The sequence below is a fragment of the Anopheles cruzii genome, chromosome 3 (assembly GCF_943734635.1).
Source record: "Anopheles cruzii chromosome 3, idAnoCruzAS_RS32_06, whole genome shotgun sequence".
In the NCBI taxonomy this organism is placed as follows: Eukaryota; Metazoa; Arthropoda; class Insecta; order Diptera; family Culicidae; genus Anopheles; species Anopheles cruzii.
This window is the reverse complement of record NC_069145.1, coordinates 21,611,099-21,632,351: the sequence shown is the minus strand read 5'-3', so window position 1 is coordinate 21,632,351 and position 21,253 is coordinate 21,611,099. Positions and strand designations below refer to the sequence as shown.

Genomic DNA, 21,253 nt, shown 5'->3' with positions numbered 1-21,253 from the left:
ACCTTCCCAGGTGGGGCCGCAAGTTTGGAAGGCTCGGTGTCGGTGAAGCCGTCCCACCCTGTGGCGGGCCGTCGTTGCGCGGAAGGCTGACGTCCGTCTGGCTGCTGCACGAACAGGATCTCTGTTTCGGGCGCAGCTGCATCGGCGGACTCGATCCGTACGAAGACGGCACTGCCGCCACCGACAGTGGACGATGAAGCACCGGCCTCGGGAGTGGTAGTGGTACCGGCAGCGTTGGCTGCATTCGCTGTTGCTGTTGCAACGGATGCTGCTGATCCAGCCCGAGACTGATGCGGGTTTGTGGACTCAGAACGTGCAGATTATTGGCACCACCGCTTCCACCAGCAGGGCCATTATCAGAGCTAGTCAGAGCTCCCTTTTGCGCGCCAGTGTCCCCTGTGGGATCGTATCCATCGTTAGCATCTCGACTCTCGATGCCACCGTTACGGGCGCGGTAGCTAGCGGCTCCCCAACTGTGACATCTGCGATCCGGGAGCAAACAGTTTAGCGGAACGGAAAGAGTTTAGCGGATCAATCGGTCGATAATCTCACACGGAACGATGGTTATATGGCAGAATTAAGGATACAGGAAGTGGAACTAAGGATCCAGCCTACCGTGGAAACAGGGTGCGAGACAGGCGCATTCATTCGCGCGGGCAAGTGATAGAATTAGTCACTCATCATGCTGCATTATTTGGCCAATTCTCATTGACCACACACGCACATATACACGTTCTAGGATTACGAGTCTATTACTCCTTCGATCGCGCTTCCGGCGTGGCACGGCACTTACCTATTGCGACTAACGTTCATATCACGGCCAGCACCGACGTCAATGGCGGCCGTCGTTGCCATCGGCGAAGGATTGAGCAGGGTCGTGACCTCGCCGCCTACCGAAAACCTTACCATCGGCGGTGAAGAGGTTGGCGTGGGGCTGTGCGACTGATACGGCGAACTGGAGTTCTGACGGCGCGACGAGATCTGCAGCGGAGAGGCGGGCAAGCTGCGGCTCTTGAACCGCTTGATGTCCAGCGCCGAAAGGCTGTGGTGTCGGTGAATCATCATCAGCGACGCGTTTTCAGGTACTAAACGGATAAATGAGGCCACTAGAGTAAGTAACGAAGAATGACGGTTTCCGTTGCAACTTTCCACTCACTTTTCGTAGGGTCAAAGGGAACCGTATTTTTTACACTGTGCGAGTGCCCGAGCAGCAGCTCGTGGGCCTCACCGGACAGCATGTACCAGCGCAGCTTCTCCATGGCCGCATTCGACAGTTCCAGCACGATCTGTTCACGATTGACCGCGGACCGTTGGGCCATCTTGCGTGCCCGATTGAACAGATTGCGAGCCGTCTGTAGACAGTCGGAGTAGTTTTGCGGGAACGTACCCGGGCCCGATATGCGCCGATCGGAGAACAACATCTTGCCATCGATGTAGCGGATCGCGCCGAGCCACTTGCGTTCCTTCGCCAGCGAGTTCGAGTGGTGGCGCCACTCACCGGACCGTTCGTCCACCTCGTACTGCGGCAGCAACTTCCAGGCCTCGGTGGCTACCATCTTCAGCGCCTCCAGGATGAACCCGACCTCGGCCTCGGGCATGAAGAACGGAAACGTTATGCGCGTGTACCCCGGATGAAGACAACCCGCCCGGAGCGATTCGTCGCTAAGCAGCTTCTCGTACTCCACCATCAGCTGTGGGTTTATTCCGAGCGAATCGCTTATGATGTTGTCCGCCGTGGCCTGAATGCCGAACACGTCGTTCAGCACGGCCACCACGAAGCGGTGATGCAGAAAGGCACCGCGCGGATGGCGCACCATGAAGCACAGTGTCGTCAAGCGCTTGGCCGTGGTGCACGGAGGCCCGAGCAGCACAATCTCCGGAATGGTGCGGACGTGAGCCAGCATCTGTTTGCACGTTTTCTCCATCCGGCCCATGATGGCTTGCGAACCGAGCGACTCCTTGAGCTGCAGAACGAGCCCGGCGCGGACCGCACTTACGACACCGACGGAGTCACTGAGAAAGGAGGTACTGTGTTCGATCAGTTTACGCTTAATGACTAGCACCCCCGGTGCCTGCACCCCACCGACAAGCCGGTTGCAGTGGAAGAAGATGGCATCTTTCTGGGCACCGGGAAGCACGGGATTGGTACTGATCGGAGCGCACGACGCCGCCATACTGTGATCCCACAGCGAGAGAGCGTCGTATTGGTGCAACAGAATCGTGGTGGCCACGTCGTCGGCCAGAATGCCGGTCAACCGCGAGGCACCGGAAAAGAGGCCCACCATTTGGCGCCGATTCTCCGCGTACTGCTGCAAACGCTTTTCCAAATCGACCAGATCCAGGAAGCCTTCGTGATTCTTCGCTATTCGCTCGATCTGCCACCCGGCGTCGATCCAGGGACGCAGGTTTGATACTGGTTCGGAGGTGCTAACGAAAAGTATAGGAACCATCAGTCCGTGGCCACCCTCCGTTCCTTCCGACGGAATGGAGGTGTTGGAGAAACTGTTCTGACGGTGGGCGCCCAGCAGCAGCGACTGGTGGTGCGGATTGAGCGAGGTATTGTTGTTGGCACTGTGGGAGTTGTTGTGAAACTGGAGCTGGCTGAGGTCGCACACATTCGGGTTGGACAGTAGGTAGCACAGACGCTCTGCCGGATTATCACAGAACACAATCTCATCCTCGGTGTTAGCACCAACCGCAGCCCGCACCAAGTCACGTGCTTCATTGCTATCGGGATTCGGGATCGGGGTTTGATTAGAATTGAACACCGTTGCAGCCAATCAATAGTGTAGCTTTACTTACTCATACAAATGTGACTGCAATCCTGTTACGGCCGATATGCAGCTGTAGTCCCCGAACGCCGGCAACACTTCTTTGTTGATATAATCCTCAAGAAACTGCAGTGAACGGCCGGAAGAAGCATAATCAGCGTACACCACTGCGTGAATGAAAACAAAAAAAACATAAAAACAATTATTTGATTAAATTCAACATTAACACAAACGATCAATTTAAAACTTTGAAACACCTTTCTAATCTGACAGCTAGAGGGCGCTGCCGCACGAGATTAATGTTCATTCGGAAGCCGGTGTTCATTCGACTGTCACAAACGCCGTGCGCCGCCATTGCTGTCATTCTGCACCAGAAAAGAGGCAAAAGTGGTCGTGGAAAAAGGTTTCGTTCTGTTTTTGTGTTGTTTCGAGGGTTTTCCGGATCGATTCGTCTTCTGCTCTGTGCAAACTAGAAGTGCGAAAAGATGGAGACCATCTTCGAAATCCAACGGCGTTTGCACGAGGAGTGCGATCGCTTGGTGATGGCCATGTCGGAGGAACTGATGATTCCGAAGAAAACGGTAAGCATCAGCAAGCACCCTTATTGGTCTAGTTTGTTTTGTAATGTATCATTTTCCGTGCCGGCAGACGAAGGAAAAAGTGCTGGCCGACCATAGAATTAAGGTGTTTCTGGAGCGCTACCAAACGTGCTCCAAGTCGCTGCTGGAGCTGTACCAGGATAAGGACGGTGAGCGGAAGCAGGAAATCACCAACATGAGCGTGAACGAGTTCAAGGAGTTTTACAGTCAGTTCAACTCGCTCATCGATTTCCACTCCAACCACGGCAACAACGTGGCCGTGCCGGCGTCGATCGAGTTTAACAAGCTGAAGGAACAGCTGAACGATCCGGCTTACCTGGCGGAGGTGGTAAAGTTTAGTGACGTCGAAAACTACGGCCAGTATTTGGATCTGCACGAGTGCTACGACAATTTTGTCAACCTGAAGGGTATCGACAAGATCGACTACATCACGTACCTGTCCGAGTTTAACAAGTTTGTCGACATTCCGCGCAAGCAGAAGAACCTCAAGTACAAGGGCTACCTGCAGCTGCTGCACGACTATCTGCACTCGTTCATCACGCGCAGCCGGCCACTGTTCTTCGAGCTGGAGCACACGGTTAAGCGGAACGAGCTGCAGTTTGAGGACATGTGGAAGAACGGCATCGTGCCGGGGTGGGAAAAGGTGCGCGACGTGGACGATGATGCGCTGATCAATCTGAACGAGTTCGGAAAGTGGGAAGATTTGACGTATCTCGGATTGGACCGGTTAAAATCCGCTCTGCAGGCGCTCGGCATGAAGTGTGGCGGCACGCTGGAGGAGCGGGCGCAGCGTTTGTTTTCGTCGAAGGACGACAAGAACCAGGAAAACGAACGGAAGCGTATGATGCACGCCAACAAGGAGAAGGACATTGCGCTGTTGGAGTACAAAATTGTGCGACTAACGGAACTGGTGGACGATCAAATCTACGAGACGAAGATCAATCTGCAGCGTAAGCAGGCCCGGTACACGCTGGACGATAGCGACGAGGACAGTATGGACGACGTCGAGTCGGACGACGACGATGGCATTCCGTACAATCCGAAAAATCTGCCCCTCGGCTACGACGGCAAACCGATCCCGTACTGGCTGTACAAGCTGCACCAGCTGCACTTTACGTACGAGTGCGAAATATGCGGCAACTACAAGTACAACGGGCCCAAAGCGTTCCAGAACCACTTCTCCGAGTGGCGGCACGCGCACGGTATGCGCTGCCTCGGCATCCCGAACACGGCCCACTTTGCCAATATTACCAAAATCGAGGACGCGCTGCTGCTGTGGGACAAGGTAAAGGACCAGACGTTCTCGAAAATGTGGGTCCCATCGAACGAGGAAGAGTTCGAGGATTCGCGCGGCAACATTCTCAGCAAGAAGGTGTTCCTCGATCTGCAGAAGCAAGGACTGCTGTAGAGAGAGCGAGACAGAGAGAGGGCATCTGTTTGCGCGTCGTCGTGTCATTGCGGATGAAGGAACACTTATTTTGGCGCCGGCAGACCTGGCCATGCGCCTGTTTACATTTGCGTATTTGCCCGTGTTGTAATCCTTCAACGCCATGTGTTTGGTTTTGCAATATGGCGAAAGTGGACCGGTCTGGCCAACAGGATAGGCAAGCCCCGGCACGGGATAACGAGAGTGTCTAAATTTAAACACGACACTCCCCGCACCGGGATGATTGTATAGAGTGAGAGCGCACGCCGAATGGATTGGCTTCATTTTATCTCAATAAAACATTCGCACCAGAAAGGCGTTATTTGTCAGTGGTGTGTAAATGGTTCTGGAAAGAAATGGTAAACGAATCGAAGGTAAGCTATAATTTATAATTCGTGTCTGTCATTTTTAGCACCAAAACAAAAGGAGGATCAATTCCGATAACCAGTCAATGGTGAGAGTCGAAACGTGCGCTAATCGACCAATAAGCGACAGAAAGCGTAAATGGCTATCTCGGCACGCCCGGTTGATTACCGTTCGCCCTTGCGGCCTAACCGGGCCGGAGAATGACACTTCCAATCCAGCGAATTATCTCCGTGGCAGACCGACCGATTAACGCTCAACTCTGGGCCGAGAGCACCTTTTCTGCTGTTTAATAGTTTTAGAAGCGCGAACATTCACACCAGCCACCGGGGGAGGTTGTCCTCGTCGCTACAACAAAGACAGCGCACAGCCAACGGGGACAGCCTGTGGATTGAGATAATTTTAGCGAACGCTCGCCGCCACGACGTTCGATCGATTGCCAACGCTCCGAGCGAACGATTATCATAATGTGACATTTTCAAATGACTTTCTAGAAGCCTCGATCGCGAGCCACTTCGAGCGGTGCAGATTGAATGGTAAATTGCTGAGAGGTGGCTCATTAGCGTTCCCCTCAGGTGGTTCGCGGATCCGTTTAGGAGTTTTATACACCTGTGTTACTTACGGCAGAAAAGATATGGTGTTTACTCAGTTGTAAGGCAAGTAACCGCCGTTTTTCGGTCGATGTGCTAATTAGCATTCGCCTTCGGTGGTTCGGGGTTTTTTTTTGGCGATTATTCCTCAGCATGTTGCTGGATACGTGGCCGTCGAGGCCGAATTTGGTAGCCGAGACGGATCGAAACGTCTTTGGGCGCTTGCTTGCGTAAATGTACGGTAGATAAAAAAGCGCTAAAAATCGCTAAGTTTGAAAGGCCATAAATCCACTTCCTTGTCCACGAAGTACGGAGTAATGGACCAAACAGATCGGTTTTCTAAGAATCGTAAAAGTAAGACATCAATCGAATATATAACCCGGATTCTCACCTGTTAAGCCAATGCACTTTTGAAGTAAATACCTGAAGTGCTAATCGAGGAATTTTTTCAGGTCGTTCGATACTGATGTTGACCATTCCCCTTCAGACAACTCTCTCGACCATAATCCCATGACCACCAGGCTGACGTCTGCGTGAAATTTTAAATAACCTCCATAAGTAGGAAACAAAATTTAAATTCAAAACAAACTGGTGATAGTTTACGCGCCACCGACCGGGCCGGACCCAAACAAGCGGCAATCATCAAGAGCGTAAAATCAATGAAAAAAGCCCCCCCGAATATGGCTGCTGCGTCGTTGTTGTTGAATATAAATATTAATCGAAAACCGGTTAACATCAGAACGCGGACAGGGCCCCGTTCGAGCCCCACGTTTCAAGCAAAAGCTAATAAAGCCGTCCACCGTTTGTGCGGGGCGCTATCGTAGAGCCGCACAAGAAGCCGCACTCTCGTCTGGGGCGTGGGACACCGGATTTTTGATTCGCTTGTTTACGCCAAACAGTTGCCGTCACCGTGATGGGGCGGAGCGCGTCAGTTTTGTTTTCTGACCGCGCCACATACCGAAACCGATACAGCCAACCTTCCGATAGCAGCCGCAGCCGGCGGATCGCGGATCGATTGCCTGTCGGACGCGAACGCACCCCAAAAGTGGCCCCCCCAAAACCTCGACGCCTGATAGTGCAAGGCCAATCGGGGGGCCATTAAACTTGGGGCCGCGCGAATGAAAAACAATTTTTGGAATGATAAAGCGCAGACCCCGAGCTTCCCCGTCTCATGCTGCAATCTCTGAATTGGCCTCGTCGGGAGCGCAAATTTAAAAAATTCATTGATTGATTGGGGCCTGGCCCAGTCCGCGAGACAAGCGAGACGCGCACCGTCACGCGAAAACCGCGTTTGTGTGAGGGGCTACCGAAAAAAGGAACAGAATAGGAAGTGTGTATCTTTGGGTAGACGAAAAGAAAGAAAAATCGGCCAAACAGGCGAACCGAAAACAACAACATTGGCGATCGATAGACAGCGCCAGCGCGTGAGATGATCCGGGGGGTAAATCCGTGATGTGATCGGGTGTGTTCCGCGCCGGAATGTTGACAACAACCGGGCAGCGTGGAAAGGAAAAAAACAACAGAACATTCACAGGTTGAAGGACGTTCATCTCGCCAACCGACCGAACTACTAGTGAGTCGTCTCGTTGTGTGTGTGTTTCCCCAAAACACAGCCTTCGCGCGCACAGCATCCGCCGCCGCGCGGATGAACGAATCCGCTGCCATCCGTTTGTTTCGAATGCCGTACGCCAGCCACAGGAAGCCATTCCCTGTCTGTCAACGGGCGGACGCGAACCCCGAGCACTTGTTTTGATACGATCCGCTTTTGTTTTATTTAAATAATTCGTCCTCTAACGTACCGGTGTGGTTGTGTGCGCGAAGTACTCGCGCTTCGATTGCGGCGCACTCGAGAGAACCGGTTCGAACCATTTTCAATCGGACCGTCGGAGCGCGCTCGGCGAGATTAGAGGGCGCCGAACGGGCCATGCGTGGCGCATGGGCGCAGTGCCCTCGAATTAGGAACTGACCCAGATTCGGGCGACTTACACACTCACGCTCTTTGGGGGGGCTTTGAGATTTGTATTCCTCGTTTCCTACCTAGCGCGCGTGTCGTTGTCGAAAGTGACGAAAACAGAAACGCATTACGTAATTCTTGGGGTGGGGCCACTGCCACTGATAGCCCTAATCTTCTTCTGCTGCTGATTGGCGCTGCCCGCGATAAGAACTGTCGCGAGGCAGGAGAAACGCTGGACTGGACTTCGTTCAAGGGCTTTCAAGGGGGGCTGTTTTGCCGTTTTCAGTACACTGCGAATCGAGATAACCACACGATATTGGGTAGCGTGCGCGAAGAAGCACTAGGAAAAAACAATGCGCACCAATTTGGCTGCCTCGCTTATCTGGCGAGCGGGGGAGAAGATAATTTCGAGCATGTTTTTGAACTATTGGAGGCCGTAACCTAAGACCGGTAGGAACCGGTGGGCAAAACGGGCCGTCTGCCACAATCGGTCACTGACAAGCTGATAAGCTGTGCGAAATTGATCCTCCAGCAAAGCGGACTCCTCTTGTCGAATGGCCCTGTTTTCGTTCCTTCAAATCAATTTCCGCGGTTTCTTATCGACATTGAGAGGTTATGTAGCTACTTATTATTTTTGTGAACAGCGTTTTTTTATCCGTTTTCAAGACGACGTTAATATAACACGCTAATATGTAATCAAGTTGTGACCGCCACGCGATAAATATTCCGTTACTAGTGCTTCATGATAGCCTTTACTTTACATGGGTTTTACAGCGATTATGTGCTTAGAATCGTTCTATTGTGCTTAGGACACAATTAAAGTTAAGTCAATGGCAAAGCCACAAGAAACTTATCTGAAACGTATAGAAATATCAACGACAACGTGTAGAATAGAAATAACAACGAATAGTTAATCAAAATAGTTACTCATTGATAAAGAACTTATGATACGAGGCAAAATTTCACCCAAAACTGACAATTTCTATTTCGCTTGGTAATGTTGTTAAACTATCAGGCTGCGTTCGTCCAATGAAATGAATGATCCCGCCCCAAAGAAACGGTTACCACACACCAACCTTTAGGGTCTGATTTTCTCAAGGATGGCACGTCGAACGGTTGCGCAAAAGAAGAAACACTAATCGGCCTCGATTTAAATGCACACAAACACGATTTGCGGGCCCCGCTGCACATCTAATCAACGCGTGCTCACGGGGCGAACTCGACGAAGTGGCCCCCAACCGAAGCAGCAGCAGGAAGAACCGGGAGCGAAGAAGTTTATTTTTATCTCGCGTGCGCGAAACCTCGCCACACCATCGCCGGCCCATCCGTGGCCATCCGTGGCCATCCGCGGCCATCTTCTTTTCGTCGGCGTCGCGTCGTTGGGGCGGAAGTAACAAGCTGCGAATTACCGCGCAGCATCACCGGGTGACACAGGGTGGCCCGGGCGGTAGTAATTGGGGGTGGCCGCAAATTTCACACTCGATCGATGCCAAAACAAGCCACCGCGTCCCCTGGGGCGGCCCATCACACTTTCGGATGGGCCAGCATGGACCGGAAGTCGTGTCCTGTGACTGAGTGGCACTTTTCATCGGGGCGCGACGGTGTGAAACAGCAACAGGCGGCGACACAAAGCCGGAGGATGCAATCAAGTGCAAGCCGAAGTGTGATGGAACCCGACGGCGGGCTATAAATAACGAGCGCCGCCGTGGAGAAGTTTGGCCAACACTAAAGTGGCGCTGCGTTCCGCGGTGAGCATGGCGTCTGTTCGAAAGGAAAACCTTGCCCCTTCCTGGGAGGGGAAATTATGGAAAATGTGACACACAAAGTGTGTCAGGGGGTTTTCGGTGTTTTTAACAAAATAAAAACTATCTCACCTTTCTACTTATGGATATCGATCTTTCATTAGTTAAGGAACCATGAGAAAAGTGTCAAAATGTGTTTCAAAAATGTTCCATAGCTGCTTCTTGTGTGAAATGCTAAGTTATCCTTACAGAGAGAAATCAATATTTTTGGATAATTTAGATAATTTAAAAGTTTAGCATAAAAAACTAGGTATCTTGCAAGGATATCACACAGAGTTCGGCTCTATCGGGGTTTGCACTGATGCCTATCGAATTGATCGACGAACGGATGACCTTCGAACGAACTACAAACTCATCAGGTCAACGTTAATAAAACTACACGCGTTCATGCGTAATATTGGCGCACATTGGCCGAGGCTTACGAACGAAAACACGGACATATTGATACACTTAATAAGCCGTCATTAACAAAGCCTTCCCCGAGAAACAATAGTCGTCCATCGAGCCACCGATATTAGTCACGGCGATGACGCGTGGCTGCATTAGTTCACTGGAAGTAGAGTGATTGGCAGACCCCAGGGCGGTAATTAAATGGACCGGCGATAAACCCAAACGTACCGCCTGCCACCATTAGTCACACGCACTACCGGAGGGGCGGATGATCAAGTCTCGCGGGCGATTGGAATTGAAATGGGTGGCCATCAATTGGGTAGTTCGCTTCAAGCCGATGAAACATAACGAGTGTAACGGGAGACGGAGTATCACGTTCAATCAATTCCAATGAACGGCTTCTGTGCCGCGGAGTGTGACGGTTTGCGCCGGGGGGTTGCTGCACCACAGTACGCAGTTCGGAGTATCCTTGTGCAATGTTCACTCCGTCGGAGCCTAACGAACGAAAATATCGTTTTGCGTCATCCGGTTTGTCTCGGCCACGGGACGACGACGGGCCGAACCGGAAGCTGTAGTACTGTGTGTGTGCGAGCGCAGCAAAGACCCCCAAGGAAACCTGGTCCTTTTAACTCGCACGCACGCACTGATTGATATCAATTTGATTCAATTGTGGTCTTAAAACTCGCGAGCGTGTTACTTGATGTCGATGACGAACGTTCACCCAGGGGCCAGGGTGCCGCCTGGCAAGTGCGGGTTCTGGAAGGAGCCACGTCGCGGTCCATTTGTTTTTTGCCAACGCCAAGGGACGGGGGACGGGCGTCTAAACGAAGGTATAATTGAATAATCATAGCCCCTGCTCGTTGCTCGTTACTACGGTGCTCACCAGACCGCGGTTTATGCAATCATCCATCACGCCCATCCGTCTCCGTCGGTGAAGGTGCATGAGTCACGCCGGGAGGAAGGCTAGAACAAGTGCCCGCAGCCAACCTGTTGCATCCGACCCGCAGCCGCACCCCAACACTCTGGAAGCCCCCTCGCAAACAACCTTCACTTTTCGCATTTCTCAACCGTAACGGACGGGCTTCGGCGACGACGACGACGACGACGACGGTGGAGAGTTCTCTCCTGGGTGAAACTCACCGACACCGGGCGAGGCGAGTAAGTCTAGACATAACTTCACCATGTTGCACTCCCCATCTTTCCCGCGGGGGGCAGGTAATGTTGCAGCCCATGGCCCCAAGCTTTTAGTTCTGCCCATTTTTGCGGAAGGTCACCGTCATCATCATCATCGCCGCCGTCGCCGCCTGTGGTGCTTCCTCGAGCGTTCAGGCCACGGTTCGGTGAGTGCGCCTCCACGGGCCCAGCAATAGGTGTTCCTCCAATCTAATTAGCAGCGTTCGACCAGTGGGAGCTCAGAAAGGAACCATGTTAAAAATAAAAGTAGATAAACTTCGCCCCGATGGCGTAGTGTGGCGTAGAATAATCTGACGCGATGCGTCCCGCAACAATGTTCAAAGCAGCGAAACATAAAACGTGTGTGACTTTAGGCCTCCTATGTTATCGCTAGGTGATGGGTTGGCAAAAATAGAGCCCCGTCAGCACGGTCTAGCAGCCGTGTCGTCGTGTCGGAACATTGCCTGCCCGCGGTGTCGCTGTGGTGCACACGATGATCAACGTCTTTCTTTCACGCGAATAACCGCAAAAATAAAACACGACATTGACCCATATTCACGGGCCAGCCCCCACCTATTATAGCGTCGAAGGCATGGTTAAGCCATTAATTTACCAGCGCCGGCGCACTTAGCCGCGGATGAGCAAGAGGATATTTTGTTTTAGAATGTACGCGTCTCTTGCCGCGCGTGAAGCAAGCCCGGGTTTACCGGTTTAGACCCAAAAGTGTGTACAGCCCTTCAGACACTTTGGCCGTCTTCCTTGAGACCGAATCTTGCTTTTGTTCCGCGCGAGATTTTTGCACTCAGACTCACGAGGCCAGACTCTGAGGCTTAAAAGTGACGGGCACTCCTCTTCGCGGAGCCTGTGTAGTGCCGGAGTCTGATCGCGAACTATGAGCCGTTAGAATAGCATTGAGACGAGTTCGAGTGGCAACGGCAGCATTGCTGAGGGGAAAGACTCGTTCAAGCGGCCGGCGGCGGCGCCGCAAGGATCGCTGTCATAAGCTGACACTTCAAGAACAACCGGCTCTCACAACACGCCGTGGTGGTGCCGATGCTACACAGCAAGGCCATATTGGCGGAGGCGATTAACGATGCTTGAAAACGGGACCGGCTCTTCCGGACGAGAAATGGTCGCGCTCAGCACACGCCGCGGTGCGCTACTCTCGGGCTCGGTCTCGGGCGATACCCTAGAAGGCCACCCGTGGGAGACGTGGGGTCGGGCTGCGCTTAGAAGAGGTTGCGCGTTATAAGCTCGGTAACTCGGAAGGTCACCAGACTCAGCGCCCAGACTCCTCTGCTCACGCATCTCCTACTTTCGCACAGCTTCAGCGCCGTCGGTTTGCCTCGAGTGCGCCGACGGCTCGGCCGACGTAGGAGTAGCAACCAGACGGCGATGGCGGTGAAATGGTGTACACTAAAAACTAACCCACTTCGTGAAGGTTGCAGCCCTCGGTAATTGCCCGCGGTGCGCATTTCGCTTCGTTCGACTAAAACACGCACCCGCTGGCTACTCGATACGGATGACAGGAAACATTAATACTTGTAACACACCCGTAGCTTGGTGACGATGCTAGCCCACTTCGATGGTCGGGGCACAGGATTGTTGGCAGTTGACACTCGCGCCGAGCAACCGGGCACCGTGTGATCCGAAGGGATATGGAAGGCCAACAGGTCATGCAAATAGCGCACAGCGCGCGCGTCGAGAATGCGCCGATTTTGCTGTTTTCAATGGCATTCCTTTGTTGCGGATATTAAATCCCTTCCGCCGCGATAAAGCGAACCCTCGCGAATGGCTTACTTTGCAGCTCGGTAGAAGCGAGAAGCGAATGGTGGAAAATTTACGTCTTTTTATTTAACACCAAGGCCATCATTTCGTACGACTTTCAGTCAACTCTTGCACCTTGTCGTCCCGTTTAATAGTAACGGCCATTTTGTTTTTGAATTTAAACTCAAAACCACTCCAGCCTCATCGAGGATATTGAACAGTCGCTCTCGCTCACGCAGAACATTAGTTAGTACAAACTTTGTAGTACACACCCCAACTGTGATGCCAAAAACTGATTGAATTTTGCACGGCACTTTGTCAAAACTATATTTGCGCATCCGTAATGACCCGGTATGTTAACACTACTCATGTCCCAATCATCAAATTAAATGGTCTCACCACAGGCTATTTAAACGATTACCTCCGGACATTATGAAGCGAGCCTCATAAAGGGTATGATTATCTGTATTTAAATGATTGTTCCACAACGGGCAACGGGTCGGTACTTCTTCGTGCCGCTGCACTTCCTTCCTTTAAACACAGCTCACGAAGCCATCTGCGGCCTTGGAACCGGCGGGATGATTATCGCGTGGCTCCCGCTTCGCCATCTCGCCCATCGACAGCCCGCGTGGCGCAGAGAGCCTAACACCTAAGTGGTCTGTGTTATTTTTGCCGCCGTCTCCGCCGTACTTCCGGCTCCGGTCCTGGGGCGAAGTGAAACAAAAACAAACCATAAACCAATGAACGGCCTTGACTGAGATCCAAACCTTGGCCCGAGAGCGTGCAAAAGAGCGAGGGCCTCTCGTCTGCGTGGTTTGCCCGCGTGGAGCCTGCGCTCCACCGGATTGCACAGGGGCTGGGGACTGAACGATAGACTCTATCTGCCCGGCCGCCCAGGGGTCTACATAATTTATGACCCTCGTATAAGGCAGTGAGACGTTAGCTTGAGACGGAGAACGACGACCTACCGGACCAGCCCGGGTCCGTCACGTGACCGGACCCAGGGTCCGGTTCTTTCAAGCAGAACTTCCAACACCTCACGAACCGGATGGTGTCTCCGGATGGCAGAGACGCACGCGAGCTAGCAATCAAACGGTTTGCGGCAACCGGCACTTCCTTGAACCTTGCGCCAAAGTTCAGCGCTCGGCGGAATAGTTTCGCGCGGGCACCTTCCCAACTCTGAGAGACTCGAGCCGCAACAAAAGATGATCGTAAAATGGCGGTGGCGACCCAGCCCGAGGACGATCGTAAAATCCGGTGCATAGCGCCGTTGCAATAGATGATGTTTTTGTAGCGCGTCACAGCAACGCCCGTGCAAGTCGGCAACAATCGACGACGACGACGACGAGAGTCAACGATTTTTCCGTCTTTCGCGGCCGGTGATTTTCCTACGGAACACGTCGACCACTTACGCCCGACAGATCGGCTGTTCCCCCAGCCGATTGATCTGTCAAATAGCGACCGGCCCTCATTTAGACGATAATTTATTGGCAGGCCAAGCGTGGCCCAGTCATCGACACTTTGTTCAGCCTGCGACCGAGAGTCGGTGAGATGTTGGCCCGGGGCGGACTAGTGATCACGTCATGTCCACCTATCGGCTCTGCCGATCGACCTGCAACACACCAGATGAAAGAAATTATACCCCCCGAGACCATTAGCGATTAGAGGGTCCAGCGGTGCCACAGGATTGCGAATCGAAGGCGGTTAGCTTTCACAGCACAGCACAGGCTACCACTAATTGCTGCGCTCGGCTCGGTGGTCCCTTATGCAATCCCGTGCGATGCGAAACCCCTTCGAAGAAAGTGTGGCACATGAAAACTGCTGCTGACGACCGATTCGGTTCTGAATCGCGTGGAAGTCGCCGCCCGAATGGGGTCTTTTTGGTAAGGAAAAACCCTCTCGGCGGGTCAGTGACCCCCGGGGGCCTCAAACACTTGCCGCGGGACATTAGGATGCGCTTGATTGTGGGACGATTTTTAAAATAGAAATCATTTGCCCAAAGCGGCGCTGCTCTCTGGGAGCGCTTTTGCGTCTTTTTTAATCGCATCAGAAAGTCATTACAAATTGAGTACACATTAACGAAGGAACTGAATTTTAATTACATCATGCGGCAATGGGAATTCCCCTGGGGAGGTTTATGAACCTCGGTTTATTAGACTAGATTGGTCGCTACGGAGCTGTTCGCTAGCCGCTGCGCCACTTCGAAGCGTTTCCACAACCCGCCCGCCAGCAGACACCACTCAGCGGGCCAACATAGTTCAAGAGTCATGATCTGACCCGAATTTTCTAGCTTTAAAAATAAATGCGGCAGCGCGCTGGTGGTCGACCGACAGGCGGAAACCGCGGACCATGGTCAGGGCCTGTTGAACGGCGATGGAAATTTTTCCTCACCCATTTTCGAGAGGCCGAGTTTCCGTGTCACGCACGCTCGGCGTTAGCCGGTGTGACGCTTCCGTTTAATTACCACCGGCATGGCATGTTGTGCGTGATTCACCGGCACCCTCCGGACCCGGGCCCGGGACTCCGGGCGTTGGTCAGGTCAGCTTAGTGCCGATGATGTCATAGATGGTCTGTCGGCACAATTAATTTATTTTTAAACAATAAACCCCGTTGGTCACAACAACGCCCAGCGCGAGCTAAGACACCGGGACCTGCATCGATCCGCGGACCGGTTGGATGAGTATGTCACAACATATTGCTATTGCTCGCGCGGCGGACATCGTCGGGGTACCGTTTAAAAATAAACCGTCACATTCCAGTAGCTCTTCCGGCCAAGGACACAGCGCAGCAACTCGGGCGATGGGCCCGGTTCTCCAGTTTCATCCCGGGACCACGGGAGTTATGGGAACGTCCGATGCGCATTTGCGTGAGACACAGGCGCAAGCGAAAAACACCTTCAAACACGCGGATCTCAAGGACAGTCATCGGCCACCGCGTTATTACGTTCTACAAGAACCGACAGCACCATGTTACCAACGGAACCCTCCGCAAGCATGTGACCCACATGTTCGTCACACATTCGGGCTGTTGCTGGGCCCACCGGAGAAAGCTAATTAAGCTGTCAAGAGATCCGCGGTACAACGGGCGGTTGGTTGGTCGGAATTGAGAAAGAACTATCAATAACTATCCGCCGGCCGGGGTAGAGTGTACCTGCTAATGTAAATAAATATCTGTCACGGACCACCGACTATCAATCACTTTTGCCGGATCGCGGGACCAAGTGTCCATCCAAGTTCATTGCCAAATCCGGTACCAAAAAATCGTTTGATCGTGAAGTAACTGTCACTTCACGGGCGTACTTAGACAGTGGTCGTGGTCGAAAAGTGCTTAGCGAAACGAGTCTTAGCATATGACGTGGCCGGCACACGGTTGACTAACTCGTCATCCGTGCATTCCGTGGTACATTGAAACGGTCAAGCGTCTGGTGGGCTCAGTCGGACCCAGTGGCTGCCCTTGCGTTGGACGTCGGTGAACTTCGCAGCTCTTGGCCAACGACCAACACGGCCACTAGAGGCGTGCTGCTAAAAGGGAAGAGGAAATGGCAACCGAGTGCATCGCGCCGATCGGTTTCATCTTCTACGGAGGGGCGTTGGGTGCATCATTTTTCAAAGACGTTAACAGAATGTCGAAATTTGTGGCCCTGAAAATGGGTTGCATTTTTTCGGACCAAAGAATGGGACACTATTTTTAGAGCTGTACGGTGGTACGTAAGACCCGGCACTCGCCGGGAAACTAATTCCTTCCGTAATGAAGGTATTCTTTTTTCGTACCAGCAAACGCACGGTAACAACCGAATAGTATCTTATTCGAACCAGATAAGCTCAACTAAGAGCGCAAGATTTATTAAAAAAGAAACACGCGAATTCGACTCTGAACCGTAAAGTAGATCACCTTAGAGACAACACCCAACACGGTGTAACTCATTTCACAGGAAAGAAAAACAATTTTTTATCTCTTTTAAAATGTTTCGTGATAAAACCGCCACCATCAGTCTTGGCGTAACAGGGCCCGTGTGTGAGACAAGCAGATTATGGATGTTCTCACCCGCAGCATCATCCGATTTGAAGCGCGCCGTGGCCCGGGGTTTCGAGACCGGTCCGTTTTCACGGCTCATCACCGGCATCGTCGTCGGTGCGCAGCTGCTGCTTCCGTAAATTTGGCATTCGACTGGAACACCGTGAACATCGCCTGCTAGGAGCACCGGCAGCGGATGATCTTGTAGACACATTTTCGTAGATTAACATTTCTCAATGCCATCAATCAGAGAGCGGAGACCAGAAAAAAAAACGCCAGACTCCCCAAGCCAGAAAACAAAAACCTAACAAGACGTGCACGGTCCTCGTCGAACCACACCACCGCTAATTGTGAAGGACTAAGTAAATAAGACAACCAAACATTTTTTTTAATAACAAACCGCCGACGTGTTGCGGTTTGCTGCGGGCCGCAAAAGCAAGAAAAAAGGAGTTGAGCAAAGAATTGGGCCACTGACAAATTGGACGGCCTTTGGATCCGACCGACCGAGGGCGAAGAAAGAAATTGGCGGAGGTTGCCACCGGGTTGCCGGTCGGTCTCCCCCCTGAAGCAGCTGGGCCACCGGGTATCGCCCCACCATCTTGTTAGCTGTCAAACAAGTGGCAAAACTGATCCGACCGAAATGAGGTTAGAATTTCCTTTCTCTTTTCCTTGGCTCAATTAGCCGGCCTCGGCGGCCACAACGGGGACGTGTTTCCCACCGCCGGTAGTTCTTGGCGGCGCGTTACGTCGCGACTCACCGAGAAAAGAAGAAATGGAGCGCCTAAAGAAAGCCAATCCGAGAACCCTACCGGGCCAAGAAAGCGTATCCGGTCGCTCGGTTTGTCGCCGACGATCGGTAAGCGAACGGACGGCCGGATCCGGAGAAGTCGACATTCGGTCCGCGGTCGTCCTTCGCGCAAAGATCACGTGAACAGATACAGCCGATGGCTATGGTTGCTGCCCACATCGGTGGTTCCCTTGTCTGAACCGCACAGAACATCGCGCCGTCCCACCGTAGTGGCGTTGATTGACAAGTTTGGGTGCGAGGCACAACTTCAAGAGATTCACTCTCCCTATGGGGAAACGCACCGTAAGGTAAAGCTGCCCACCGCATCGCGTTCTGGGGATTTTCCTTCCGCTTGACAGCTTCTTTGTGAGACCCTTCAAGGGAAAAAAAATTCCATTCCCCTCGTGATTCGGTTCTAGGCGCTTTTCAGTCAGCTCGGCGAAGATTAAACCCACGCGTCCACGATCGACACCACTTTGCAAGATCCTGAACGCTCCGACGGCGACTTTGAATAGATTTGAATTTAAATTCACCATACACGGTACACGGTTGAGGTCGGTCGGTCGGAGGTGTGCTTTACCGACGATCGAGGGAGTGGCGTTTCAATATTTTATTACACCCATTCGCTACGGCCACACTCCACAACGCCAAGTTTATCGTCTCATCGTGCGGCTCGCTTGACGTCGCCAAGGAGTACGAGAGACACGCGGTAATTCCGTACAATTTAGTACTTGTTAGATAGTCTTATGCGAACGCGTCACAACTCTTTCTCCACTGACTTTGGCGACCAGTGTTTATTTGGATCCACGGTTTTTATGACCAAAAATCCGCTCACCATCTGGCCCGGGATGACTTTGATGATGGTGCGAAATTGTGCAAGATCCAAGCCATCCAAGCCGTATAAACACGTCGACTGGGTCCGGATTAATCGGGTCGGTTTGCACGACACACAGCATCCCCCCGCACGGTCGGATGTCTTCTGTGCCACAGCGTTTTCCACAGTGTCCATCACCATCAAGCAGATCGGCGAAAAGAAAAACAAGATTCACGTCCCGGCTGACCAACGGCATCGTTACTGACCGGCGATCGCGCCGGTTCATTGGAATCAAAAGACGCCAAAAATCCATTTCCACCAACGAGAGTACGCACCCTCACGGCGGCGGTCTGCTCGGGGTTTAAATATGTAAGCAAACAAGACGGCACCGTCGAAGGGTGTGACCATCCGGGATCAGGCGGCCAGGGAGCTCTCCATCGCACTCCATCATATCTACAGCGAGCGTTCCGCGACACACACGCAAGACAGTGGATCGCGGATCGCGGATGGTGATCCGGATTCTCGGCCCGAACAGCTCTGGGGCCTGGGGAGCTGTCAAAATATTTACGAATTCAATTTGCAAACAAATAAACGATTACTTTCGGTGGACCGAACGGTGGTTGCCCTGCCGCCTGTCTGCTGCCTGGGGTTGGTCACAAAAGTAAGAAAAAAACAACGTGTGTGTACCCAAGGCATTGGCCTGCCACGGATGCTGCCTCGTCCTGTGGGCTGCTGTGCTGAAGTGTCTGCTGTATTTAAAAACAAATCACAAGAGAAATGTACTGACAAAATTCAAATAACACGCTGTCCTTTTTTTTGCATAAGAAACTGAAGCACGCAGTTGGTGGCGTTAATTTCGCGCACTACGATGATTTTACATGGTTCCATTGTTCGTTAAAAATAACGAATTTAGAAATATGAAAGGCATTAAGCCATCGGCGGCCACTCGAAATGTCATTGAGCCGTGTTACCGTGTGTTAAATATTGCGTTTAAGTTTAGTTTAGTTGAGCGTTTCACTTTTGCTATATTTAGAACAATAGTACTTTTGTTTAAGTGTATAGCAAATGTTGCTATTTTGAACATCATAGACACGTATGTAATGTTGCATAACTCTTCTAGTTTGAACTCACTTAGTAGGTAGACAACCCTTGACGTGTTATTAGCCTGATAAGGCGAAGCTTCAAGCTCAAAGTCTCTATAATAAAGATAATAACAACAACAACTAGCCTGATACAATCCCAAACTTCTGATAAAATACAGCTAAATACTGATATATGGCGATTTAAATATTTCCAATGACTTGCGGAAATGGAAATAGATGTAACATTTGAGAAAGAACTTTAGTGCAAAAGTGTCGGAACGTACGGATGGTAGCGCCCGAAAGGGAACACGTGATCGCTTTACGCCCCTGAGTGGGCCACTATTCCAACCCGGATCTACGGCAACGCGCTCGGCTCTGGTCTAATTAATCTGTCATTGGACGCCCGGCTGTCTGGTGGTCGCCGTGAGAGAGCCTTGCCGACGACGGGTTCCCCCGGACACACGCGCCGGACCTTAATTGAACGACGTTCGCGACATGGTGGTAGCCACCGAAAATGTTCCTTTCTTCGCCTTCCGCGGTAACACAAGATGGCCATCCGCGCGTGACGCTACTTGCGCATTCCGCCAAGAGTTGCTCTCGCGTGCACGCCATGTGCTCGCGAAATCCAATGACTGATGGTTTTCAACTTTGCCCGTTGATTGACGGATGACCCATTTTCGAGCGCGTTTTGTCCTCGGCACCCTGGGTGGTGGTTGCCGACTGCTCGGAATACCCCGCACCCCACCACCGCCGCATGCATGTACACTGCTCCGTTGCCTCTCTGTGGTCGGTTCGGTCCGTCCGAGGTTATTCTCAGCCAATTCAGCCGGTCGCCTTATCAACCGTGCCGTGTTGGGCGACCGCACCCAGGACGACTCGAGGCCGAAAGACGCCGAAAGCCACATTCACATTTACGCTCGTCATATGCACGATCCTTCGGCTGTCAAAATCTGTCCATCACGGCCGAATGAAAGTGAGTCTGCCGGCCGGCCGGCGCGTCCATGAGTCTGGGACTCCGGTGGCTAACCGGACCGGTCGCGGGGGTACCGCTGCCAGACCGGTTGTCTGTCGATCCAAGCGGAACGAAGCGAATCACTTCCCGGCACGACGACGCAAAGGGTTGACGTCATCGCCAACTTTAGCGCGCTCCCATAAACTTTCGCCAATTCGATCCGCAATTTTCATTGTGCTTCTCGCACAAATGACACTCGAAAGGCACACCTCCTCCACGGATTTTGAAGGGGAAGCAAATAGGTGAGGTAAAAACACATCATAAAACGTACTACACGCTTGAACGGCCAGCGGGGGAGAAAGTGACACTTTGGGGCTCTGGTTTGGTGACAAAAAAGGTCCGACAGATGTCATCGCCGAAAGCGCCGAAAGCAAGTGCTTAAGTGCCAACGATTGCCCAAGATGGACCATCGACGCGAAAACGACGGCCAAGAGGCGTGTAATCCTTGAGGCGAAAAGTTCGAGTTATCCTCGCGAGATCACCCGCGATCTGGGGCTCATCTCGTTCGCCTTATTTGGTGGTGGGACTCGTGCGTTTCGAGCACTGAAACCACAAACCACAAGCCACCCGAGGGGTTCGCTGGTGTACGCGCGCTGATTAGTGTCAATATTTGCGCTTCATTAATATTTGCCCCGTTGCGTTATCGTGCTATCAGTTAGCACTTTAGCTGGCCAATGTCAAGAAATGGCGTCCAGCGATAACGGGAGGC

The 21,253-nt window shown here is 52.3% G+C and overlaps 2 protein-coding genes across 5 annotated transcripts in view; one reads left to right on the top strand and one right to left on the bottom strand.

Annotated features, from left to right (window-relative positions):
- Positions 1 to 21,253, bottom strand: part of LOC128275561 (uncharacterized) — a 41,113-nt gene that overhangs the window by 5,264 nt on the left and 14,596 nt on the right. For 2 of the 4 annotated variants that reach the window (XM_053014108.1, XM_053014111.1), the window contains 4 exons: positions 2,803 to 2,938; positions 1,157 to 2,727; positions 794 to 1,085; positions 3 to 482 (listed from right to left, as the gene is read on the bottom strand). In XM_053014108.1, coding sequence (XP_052870068.1) covers positions 3 to 482; positions 794 to 1,085; positions 1,157 to 2,727; positions 2,803 to 2,938 — 2,479 coding nt within the window. Of the gene's footprint in view, positions 1 to 2; positions 483 to 793; positions 1,086 to 1,156; positions 2,728 to 2,802; positions 2,939 to 8,779; positions 8,922 to 21,253 lie in introns of those variants that run through there. The other 2 variants (XM_053014109.1, XM_053014110.1) reach the window with 2 other exon arrangements.
- Positions 3,174 to 5,099, top strand: LOC128275563 (splicing factor 3A subunit 3). Its single transcript, XM_053014112.1, has 2 exons — positions 3,174 to 3,352; positions 3,420 to 5,099. The coding sequence occupies exons 1-2, from the start codon at positions 3,257 to 3,259 to the stop codon at positions 4,776 to 4,778; spliced, it is 1,455 nt and encodes a 484-aa protein (XP_052870072.1). The 5' UTR covers positions 3,174 to 3,256; the 3' UTR covers positions 4,779 to 5,099.

Coding starts and splice junctions, on each gene's coding strand:
- LOC128275563 (XM_053014112.1), top strand. CDS start 3,257: ATGGAGACCATCTTCGAAATCCAACGGCGTTTGCACGAGGAGTGCGAT. Junction 3,353..3,419: donor TGATGATTCCGAAGAAAACG/GTAAGCATCAGC, acceptor CCGTGCCGGCAG/ACGAAGGAAAAAGTGCTGGC.